The 11,092-nt window shown below is 38.6% G+C and overlaps 1 protein-coding gene across 1 annotated transcript; it reads left to right on the top strand.

Annotated features, from left to right (window-relative positions):
* Positions 1 to 9,321: 9,321 nt before the first annotated feature.
* ERV1 (Erv1/Alr family protein) lies at positions 9,322 to 10,853 on the top strand. The gene is made up of 6 exons (XM_078975312.1): positions 9,322 to 9,595; positions 9,864 to 9,941; positions 10,056 to 10,103; positions 10,207 to 10,271; positions 10,367 to 10,444; positions 10,636 to 10,853. The coding sequence occupies exons 1-6, from the start codon at positions 9,404 to 9,406 to the stop codon at positions 10,754 to 10,756; spliced, it is 582 nt and encodes a 193-aa protein (XP_078831438.1). The 5' UTR covers positions 9,322 to 9,403; the 3' UTR covers positions 10,757 to 10,853.
* Positions 10,854 to 11,092: the final 239 nt, after the last annotated feature.

Raw genomic sequence — 11,092 nt, 5'->3', positions numbered from 1 at the left:
GCTAGAAGTTGGTGGACAAGTGTAGATCCGTGGATAACAAAGGTTGGAGCTTCTTCATGAGGTAAAAAGTTCAGATCTTGCCTTGTAGTTCTTATGGTATGCTTCTTGGACCAATTTCTAGGGTTTTTGGTCCCAAAGATGGAGACTTTATGAGCAAGTAGTCTCCATTGGCTTAGATCTATCATATTCCAGGTCTATTTGAGTTGTATGTTCATAAAAATGTAATCTTGGATGTAAATATTTAGCCATGCATGAGATCTAGATCTTTGGAGGTGAAAAGAAAGGTATTAGAGGGTGTAGGAGCCTTTACAGCCATGCCAAGGCTTAAAGGTTCCGACTTTATGGGTTAGGAGACTTAAAGAGAGCCAAATCTGGAAGTTCAAGGAGTGTCTTAACCATTTAAGACAAAAAAATACGGTATGGCTGAATCTGGGACTTACACTGGGCGTAACTCCCAGTACACGCAGCGTAAGGGGTTGAGACCCCCGATTGTGGTTCATCAATGTACGCCCCGCGTATAGAAGCTGGTACGCCCCGCGTACTGTGGTCTGTTGACTTTTGTTGACTTTTAGGGTTTTGGTCAACATGTGGACTTTGAGTCAAGGAGGGGTGAAATGGTCTTTTACCCCTCTGTGGGATAATGAAAAGGGTGTAGCCTAGTCTTGGAAGCCTATATTAATTAAAATGATATTTCGTTATGATTAGGCGGGGTTGGGTCTTCGTTTCGAGATTCGGAGATAATGATCACGTGAGATTCTTGACTTCCTATGAGGTGAGTCTTCTCACTATACTGTACCCGGAAGGGTATTTATGTGTGAACGGAAGGTCGGATATGTTATGAGCTGTATGCATTATATGTAATTAAGTTAACCGTTTGTATGTGCTATGTATGCTATGCTTGATATGGGCCGGAAGGCATTGTGATGTGGACCGGAAGGTCGATGCAGGTAGGACTGGAAGGTTTACTGGGTCGGGAAGGAAGTCCCCTGAGACACATGGACCGGAAGGTCATGGCCTGGAAAGGTGTATGTGCGTAAGTAGTATTTTGGGGAACTCACTAAGCATTTATGCTTACAGTTGTTGTGTTATGTGTTTCAGGTACTAGCGAGGACCGTGGGAAGGTGCCGGCGTGATCTATACACACTGACGGAGGATTTATGATCTTGGGATTTATATGTTTTGTATTATGATATGATACATTGGATTTTTATGACTTGATTTGGATGAAAACATGTTTTAAGAAATGAAAAATTTTGTTTTGAAAATTCACGTTGTTACACCATGCAAGAAGAGGAATGTAGCGTGGGTTGTAGAGAGGTGCTTGACCTATCGTCAGGTTAAGGCTGAGCACTAGCATCCGCATGGTAAGTTGCAACCACTCGAGGTTCCCCAGTAGAAGTGGGAACAGATCTCTGTGGATTTCATCACCAAGTTACCCAGAACCCCAAGGGGTGTCGATGTGATTTTGGTGATAGTGGATCGACTGACGAAGAGTGCCCATTTTCTTTCTGTCAGTGAGAGCTCTTCTGTGGAGAAGTTGGCAGAGTTGTATGTGAGGGAGATAGTGTCTCGGCATGGGGTACCGATTTCGATTGTGTTTCCAGGTTCTGGAAGAAGTTTCATGAGGAGTTGGGTACGAGATTGCATTTCAGCACTGCCTATCACCCTCAGATTGATGGTTAGAGTGAGCGGACTATTCAGACTGTTGAGGACATGCTTTGTGCTTGTGTATTGGATTTCGGAGGGAGATGGGACACGTATCTGCCTTTGGCTAAGTTTTCATATAACAAGAGCCATCATTCGAGCATCGGTATGCCTCCTTTTGAGTTGTTATATGGGAGGAGGTGTCGGACTTCCATTTGATGGGGAGAAGTAGGGAAGAGGGTAGGGATGTCAAAAACCCCCGTGGGACCCCGGTCCCGTACGAGACTAAATTTAAAAAAAAACGGGAGCGGGAGCGGGGGCAAAATTAAACCCCGCTTATTTTCAGGATCGGGGTCGGGAGTTGGTATTTCCGTCACGTACTCCCGCGGGGGCCCCGGTTGTATATTTATGTAAAAAATATATATTTAATATAAAATACATATACAAAATAGATTTTTTTTTATTTTAGGTTTAGGTTAGGTTTTACTTTCCCGTTTCCAATTAATGGATATTGAAGAGGTAGTGAATTGATCATATAATTTTGGACATGTAAGTATTTTATATTTTTAATATTAGATTTATCGTATTTTATATTTATAAGACTGTTAGAATTGTCATTTTGTAATGTTGGATTCGTAATGTTGGATTTTTAATTTTTAGTTTCTAAAAGATTAGGTTTTAAGCTTTTAAATTTGTTAAAAATAGTCTTTTTAGCCTAAACCAAAGGAGTTGCTTAGCAAAAACATCGAATTTTAATCCTATAAACAGGGGGAACAGGGGCGGGACCGGGAGCAATGGAGGAAATCGGGGGCTATGTAAACGGGGGAGCCGGGGGCGGGACCGGGAGCGGGGGCACCAACTGATTTCGGGGGCGGGAGCGTGGGCAGCTATATCCACTCCCGTTTGTTCCCGTTGACATCCCTAGAAGCGGGTGATGGGTAGCATAGAGATAGTACTACAGACCACCGAGTAGATTCAATAGGTCAGATAGAGGTTGTTGACAGCCCAAAGCTGTCAGAAGAGTTATGCGGATAGATGACAGTCAGAGCTCGAGTTTTAGGTGGGTGATTTCGTTCTCCTGAAACTCTCACCTTGGAAAGGTGTGATTCAATTCAGGAAGAGAGGCAAGTTGGGGCCTCGGTATATTGGACCTTTCAGGGTGAACGCTAGGTCGGGCAGGGTAGCGTACCGTTTGGAGCTACTTGCGGAGTTGAGTTAGATCCATGATACCTTCCACGTGTCTCAGTTGAGGAAGTGTATCGTCGATGAGTCGGCAGTGGTTCCATTAGAGGAAATTCAGGTGGATGCGAGCCTGAACTATGTTGAAAGGCCGATCGCAATTCGGGATAAGAGGATCAAGGTTTTGAGAAACAAGGAGGTGTCATTGGTTCAGGTCCAGTGGAAACATCGGAAGGGGTCCGAACTGAATTGGGAGCTAGAGTTAGAGATGCGTGAGCGATATCTAGAGTAATTTGTTGAGCGAGACTTCGAAGGCAAACTCTGATTCTAGTGTGGGAGAATTGTAACACCCATTTTCCCAAGTATATTGATTTATGTGTATTTCTTTAGTTATGTAAGGTGACTCGACGAGTTGGTGCTTAGACTTGTCGAGTCTGGTCACGACTGGATGACGTGGTTAATGAGGGGACTCGACAAGTCAGGGTAGTGACTCGCCTAGTCAGAGCTGACGAAAGAAACCCTAATTTCTCGGGTTTGGGACCTATTTCAAGGCCCTTATAGTATTGAATGGACCATAATGACATTATTATGATTAGATATTATTCTATTAATAATGAGTTGTTGTATGGCAAATATGGAAATGTTTCCATAATGGGAGTTGGATATTAAGAGTCTATGTAGATTAGAAACTTTTATGCAAGAAGGATGCTCAAAGGAATGTACTTTGAATGCGAGACTTCATAGAGTACTTTGTAATTTCATTGACAAAGTCTTGGTGACTTTTGTGCTATGACATTACAAAAGAATCGTTGCATGAAATGTTAGAATCTAACATATTCTAGTAGTGGCGAGAATCTTGTATTCTTACACTAACGATAAGGATTAGGAGTTGTGAAATGAGCATCATTGGAAATGTTTTCAATTGATCTATTTCCTTAAGTATGGACCATAGGAAAGCAGAGTGTGCATGCTTGGAGCATGGGACAACTGTTGTTATAATTCAAGTAATAAGTTGATTATCCGAAACATTATACAATGAATAATGAGTAATCAATATGGTGATTAAATAAAGGTGTTTTATTTATACTCAAAAGTTTGGAGCCATATAGGATTAGTATTATTCTTGTGTTTCACTTTGCATGTTTTGACTTCCCGAATAATAAGATTATTCAAACCATCCACAATCGATAAATACTTTGGAAGTAGGTATTGAAGCTAGACTATCATGAATCTGATTGTAGATTGTCTAAAGCGTCTTAGACATAGCAAAAGTTTGTTGCAGTGTTCATGATTGCTCTTGAAATAAGATTTGAGTATTGGATTAAACCGATGCTCACTTGAATCACTTCATGGATTTTATCACGAGTGATTAGTGAGATGATAATATCTTATATTCTTGAAACCGAGACGTGTGATTTGTAATTTGAAAGTTGGTTACACATTGATAATATGTAAACGCACCAGTACTTGGTGTTATAAAACATATTTTATGTGTGATTTGATGAGTAGGTACAAGCGAGCATTTGAGTCGAAGTTTATCCGTTCCTTTTACTCAAAGTGGGATAAAAGCGATATATGTGGGCCCCTAGATGATTTAGTGATGACACCCTAAGTGCTTGGCCACGCCTGGACTAAGTTGATGTGTTCAATTGTAGTCTGTTAAGTGCTTGGCCAAGCCGGGACTAAGTTGATGTGTTCAATTGTAGTCTGTTGTCAGTCATCAAAAATCGAAAATCGGGAAACAACACATGAATAGAGAGTATGATTAAAATCCATGTCTCAGTTCATACGATATCTAGAATAGAGGAATATATGATCCTTTATCTAAAAGATACGTTTCTGATATGATCAGAGTTCGACAGCGGCTTTTGAAAGCTATGATTGCTGATAAAGTTCTGAAGGCGTACTTGCAAAATAGTTATTACACTTATCCAAGTGGGAAAATGTTGGATTAGGTGTCTAACCCCTTAACTATTTTGGTATGTACTTGACTTGATTATGAGCATAGTCCTTTTGGGTTGCCTTCACCATAGCGACTGATATGATGAATTAAGGAGAAAGAGGATTAATTATGACTTATTAATATATTATATAAATAATATATTAAAAGAGAAATCATATTGTTTAATTAATATTGATTAAGAATTAATTTAGAATTCATTTTGTGGTCAAAAGAGATTAATTAAATAAAGGGGACCGATACTGTAATTACAAGAAAGTTACAAAGTTGGGCTTAGGATCCATAAGGATGCAATGGACAAATTCTATATGAGAGTCCATATAGAAATCATCCAAGGTCCTTCTGGAAGGATCCATTGGGCTGCTTAAGGACTAAGAAGTTGGATTAGGGTTTCCAAGTTGATAACCCTAGAAACCTAACTATAAAAGGAACCCTCTAGGGCACTAAATTCGTGGCTAACACTTTTAAGAGAACCCTAGGTGTTTTTGGTGCCTCCTCCTCCTTTTCCTAGGTAATCTTGTTGCTAGTGGTGTTTGTGACTCCATTAGAGGTGCAACATTTGAGGCAATAAGCTTTCAGAAGTCAAGATCAAGAAGGATTGTGATTGTTATTGCTAAATAACAATCAAGGTAAACTTTCTAACCCTAATCATGTGTGATTTTCAGATTTGTATGCTAGTTAATTAGGGTTTGTTGCTTTGGTATTCAATGTTGTATGTTTACTTAGAAATACCTAGATAAAAGCAATTAGGGTTGCATGAGCACCATAGGAATGATGTTATGCTTATAATCCATCAGTGACATGGTTACGTCCCTAAACAACTTAACTTATTAAGCTCTTAACCCTTATCTCCAGAGCTCTAAAGCTTATATCTGGATCAACTTAAGCTATTCATGGATAAATTTTCCAACTTTATCCATTCCTTGACCTCTAGAGACCTAGATCTCAAACCCTAACACTAAAAGGGGCCAAAATAACCTAAAAGGTACTTGCATGGCTGATTTAAGTGAACGCACTCAACTTTATAGGACCATAAGGTCCAGAAACTAACATACCAAGACCATGGAGTTGCTCGAAACTCCAAGTATCCTCTTCTAAGGACCATACATGAACATCTAAGCATGTATAATGATGTAATAAGAAGAAAGGTATGAACTTTATACTTTCAGAAGCCTGAAAATGCTTAGAAGATCCACCGTCTACCAAAAACAACTATATCTACAAATGATGTGACATCCCCAAAATCACGGCCAGAAAAGACCGGTTTTTGTTTATACTTTATTTCAAAATCAGAGTTATCTTTTAATAAAAGGGTTGCGGAATTTGTCCCAAAACAATAATATGATAAAGATTTATCAAAAGCATTTCCATAGAAATGTATTCATTAAAAGACTCGGGATGTCATGTTCGTACAGATCAAAAGTATAAACAGTACAATATAAGCCTTACTACATTATTTCATATCTACAGGCCTATATCCGTAATCCCTCGTCCAAAACATCACACCTATGCTCATGCGCCACTACCTGTAATGCATAAAACTGAGTGGGTCAGGCTTGGGAGCCTGGTGAGCACATAGGGTTTTCAACCCACAATAAATAAGTTTATTAATTTCATCAATCAACAATAACCCGATTACCCGTTCCCGTTATCCTCACTTTACGTCCCTAAACACCTATCATAAGGGACCTAGCCTAAGGATCATCATCGGGACGGACACTACTGCTAAGGGGATTCCTCAGCAATAAATGTCCTAATAGGAAACCATGTGGGGGATGGAGTACACCGGTGAACACATCGTTCACAACACCTACAGGTTGCGAGCCTGCTAGTGTTCCACTGGACTGTCTAGAAGAGTCTGTGGTCGTCATCTATACTCCGCTAGATGACTGGATCAACAACAACAACATCGAGGCCTCTCATCATTTTATCACACATCACCTATTACATCTACCCATGTTTTACCCCAACATTTTCGTAGATATAAAATACATATACAGTTTAAATCATTGAAAACATATATAACAACGTTCATCTAGCATAGATAGCAAGTATTCAGATAATATGCACACATAGCACGTAAAATACTTCATATCTATGTGTAAGTTGAAGGTAACTATGCACTCACTTGATTAGGTGGTGACTCAGCACTCGGACAACGCTTCGATACTCTCAAAATGATATTCCTTCGATAAAACCTAGTATCGGTACCACTAGGGTTTAGTTTAATGATAACCGTGATAAATTAATTAGTCTGACTATTATTAAGCGTTAATAATGCTCAATATAACTCATAATAATAGCCCAAATAATTATTTTAAAGACCTAATAACATTCCTATAATTATTTGAAAGCTATATTAAAAATTGCGTAAGCGTAGCATACTTACAGCGAATTTTATTGAAAACCGGGACTCAATTGGAGCAGCATTTCGAAACCGAAAAACTCCTTTTTCTCGGGACTCCGGGAGTCTCGGGGCTTCCTTAAGGTGCTAGGGGTTCACCTAGACCTTAGGGAGGCTTCAAAACCTTAGAGAGAGAAAGATTTTAGAGAGAGAATGAGAAATGGTGTGAAAAATCCGGAGAAGTTCGCACCTATTTATAGGGGCCGAAGGTCGCCTCTACGCGGGGCGTACCGAGGGTACGCTGGGCGTACTGCTCGGATAAGGGCGCCAGCTTCGCACCAGCTGGCTCGCAACACCGGAGGCGCGAGGCGTAAGGACTTCCGACGCGAGGCGTACTCGGACGCGGGGCGTTCGCTTCGTACGCGCGGCGTAAGGCGAGGTGTCGTGGCACGATCCGGAGCGAAGCCGTGGTCAGCAAGCGACGGTTCAGAAGCGGCCACGTCATCCGATTTCGCATCAGTTTCGCATTTTCGAGTTCAAACTTCAAAAATTCGTAACTTTCGCATACGAGCTCCGTTTTTGACGTTCTTTATATCCACGCGAAGGTGGGAACGTACTCTACAACTTTCGTTTAGACTTTGTCGGCTAATTTTGGCTCGATTTTAAATTTTATATTATTAACGGGCCGGGACACGATTGGTTCGTTAAATCCTCATAACTTCTTCATCCGACATCCGTTTTTGCCCATCTTTTTCTCGTTACGCTACTCTCAACAAGATCTTCGATTCTCGTTCAGGTCGTGTCGGCTAAAAACCGCTCGATCAAACATTCGAATTTCGGGTAGTACACTGCTAGTCCGAAACTTCGAGAAAGCGTAACTTCTTCATACGAAGTCGGATTTGGGCGTTCTTTTTATCGATGTTCTTATATTCTACAACTTTTGTTTAGATTTCTAGGGCTAAAAAGTCTTCTATCGTAAATTTACTATTTTATGTCTTCCGGTGCCGTGCCGGTTTTACCGTAAAACTTCGGCGGGCCATAACTTCTTCGTTATAGCTCGGATTTCGGCATTCTTTATATGTATGGAAACCTTGAGACGTATTCTACAACTTTATGTAGAGATATCGGGATTATCTCACACTTTAATTTTGACGCTCATTTTTATTCTTTGTTAATTATACATTTATAATAAACACATAAACACATAGTTCACATAATACTCAAATATTTCATATTTATTACTTCAAAAAGAGTTACAATAGTTGACCTAGACTGTTATATTGACAAAATGCTTAGCCCTGAAAACCCGAGCGTTACAAATGACCACATTCTTATTCTCGAAACACAAAGATACACACATTAAATCACGAAGAACACACACACACACACACTCAACTTAGGGTTTTCTCTTCAAGGGGCGGAGGCTGAGGATGAGCCAAAACCCTAATCATTAGGAGCTTAAGTAGGGCTCAAGGCCAATACCTAGGGTTTAGAGCCCAACCGCCATTGCGCCACAACCATTCCATGACCACTTGCATTTAAATGGTGTGGTCGTTGGTATGATATTGACATAATATTTAAAATTTAATGCCATCACCACACCAAATTTACTGAATTAGTATGATACTACTAACCAAACATGTTGGATACCAAATGTATTGGTAGCCAACTTTCTTGGTTCGATTGATAGCATGTTGGTTGATTATTCGTGATACATATTTGACAACCCTACTTCAAACTATGTGGGATTGTTAGCATAGGCATGGGTGAATGTATATGGTTGTGGTATATAAGTATATATAAGGGTTGGGTGAGGTTAGCATTGATGTTGGCATTGGCGGGTTTGTTGGGGCTGTAGGGGTGGGTGAGTGGGTGAGAGAGAGATATTAACATGTTTTGAATTGATAAATTATAATTCAAGAAGATAGAAAGCATTTTTATGTTTATATTAAAACACAAATAACGGAATTTAGGGGGTGTTTGATTTATCTTTTTAGAGGGCAAAAGAACTTGTTGGAAAATTACAAAAAATCAGAATTTTCTGATTTTTCCAAAAAATCAGTTTTTCTTCTATTAAAATCTCAAAAATTACTTTTTAAAATACTTTTAACAAACATCTTTTCTTTTTATTTTTTTCTAAAAATCTTTCTCTCGAAAATAAACCATACACCCCCTTAAAATCCAAATCATGTAAATTAATTCGAAATCCGTAAACCAAAGAAGCTTTTATTTCATTGAAGTGAAGGATTTTCACGGTCTCCATCTCACAGTCAAAAATGTCCGATAATCCTTTGGAGGCAATCTGCAGCACCATTGGAAGAATTTCAGTGTCCCTCCAAACAAATCTTTCCAAATTCATTAGCATCCCCCAAAAACCATCTACACTCACAAATGTAAACGTTTCAGTTTCTCCATCGATAGTAGCCGCTGTTTCTTCTCTTCCTCAATCCACGAACCCACACACAAAGGTAACTAATCCCTGTTTTGTACTCTTCATACTCGTTCTTAACACAGGCTTAATCAAACTTGATTTTGAGCTTTAGTGTTAAAATCTTTAGAATTCATCATGCCCGCCAACTGTTCGATGTAATTCCTGAATCAGGAGTACGCCATATTATCTTTATCATTATTAGTAAACGCATCTTTCTGATACAAATACCCTTTCCACATCCATCAAAGTGGCGTTTAATTGTGAGATCATGAATTTTTGTCTATATTTTTATATCCTTTCTGCAGCAAATCTCAACTGGTCCAGTGAGCAGAGAAGAGCTTGGAAGGGCCACCTGGACTTTCATTCACACTCTTGGTGCTCAGGTTTTTATCTAATTAATTACACTTCTTTCTATTTCATGTATATCATGTGTATTGTATTCATAACATTAAAAATGACATTAACTAAACATTCTCAGTTTTGATAAAACCTTTCAGTATCCAGAAAACCCAACCAGGCAGCAAAAAAAAGATGTTAAAGAATTGGTATGTAAATATATTATATAATATATACCCCCTTTGATTATTCTGCATCATCTTTTATTCTTATTGGCTAAATATCATGATATTATTTATATCGTGTTTGTAGATGGCAATAATATCCCGTATATACCCTTGCAAGGAATGTGCGGATCACTTCAAGGAAGTGCTAAGGTGAAATTTCTATTTCAAATTTCAAATTGTGACATATAATCATATTTAATTTTATCATATGGAAACATTAATGATGCATTGGTTATGTTTGGCAGATCGAATCCTGTACAAACGGGTTCTCAAGGCGAATTTTCACAATGGTTATGTCGAGTGCATAATGTTGTTAATCGGAGGTAACTTATAATATGTCATGAATTACATAAATATTTTGATATGTAAATCGGAACACTTTGACTTTATATTGTTGGATTGTACTATATGAATACCCGGCCCACATAGTAATTGAACCCTCGACCCATAAAAATTATGGCCCACTTGTGTTGGTCAAATTTTGACTTTTCTGATTTTTTTTTTTTTTTTTTAGCCTTGGAAAGCCAACGTTTCCATGCGAACGAGTTGATGCAAGATGGGGGAAGCTAGATTGTGAGCATCGTGTATGTGATCTACAAGGATCCATGACACTTTTTAGCACTCGAACGGATTGAATGGATTGATAATTAATGTATATTACTTGAACTTTGTTACTCAAATATCAAGTTAAGAAATTGGTTAAATATAAAAGCTAAAATTTACTTTTTTTTTTGTTGCATTGATTTGCTACATATCTTAAAAGATAACGACCAAGTTTTGGAGAGTTTTTATCCACTAACTCTAGGGTCCTTGAAAAACCAAAAATATTTACCATATTAAAAAGAAAAGATATGTTTCTAACTAAAATATTGGAAACTTCGTCTTTTCCCCACAAATTTATTTCCCTTGCAAACTTATTTTTCAATCTTTTTTATTATTTACACCATTATTATTTTATGTTTATTTGTTTT

The sequence above is a fragment of the Lactuca saligna genome, chromosome 9, assembly GCF_052625555.1.
Source record: "Lactuca saligna cultivar CGN05327 chromosome 9, ASM5262555v1, whole genome shotgun sequence".
Lineage (NCBI taxonomy): Eukaryota > Viridiplantae > Streptophyta > Magnoliopsida > Asterales > Asteraceae > Lactuca > Lactuca saligna.
Note: the sequence above shows the minus strand (reverse complement) of the source record. Positions and strands in the feature narration are given on the sequence as shown.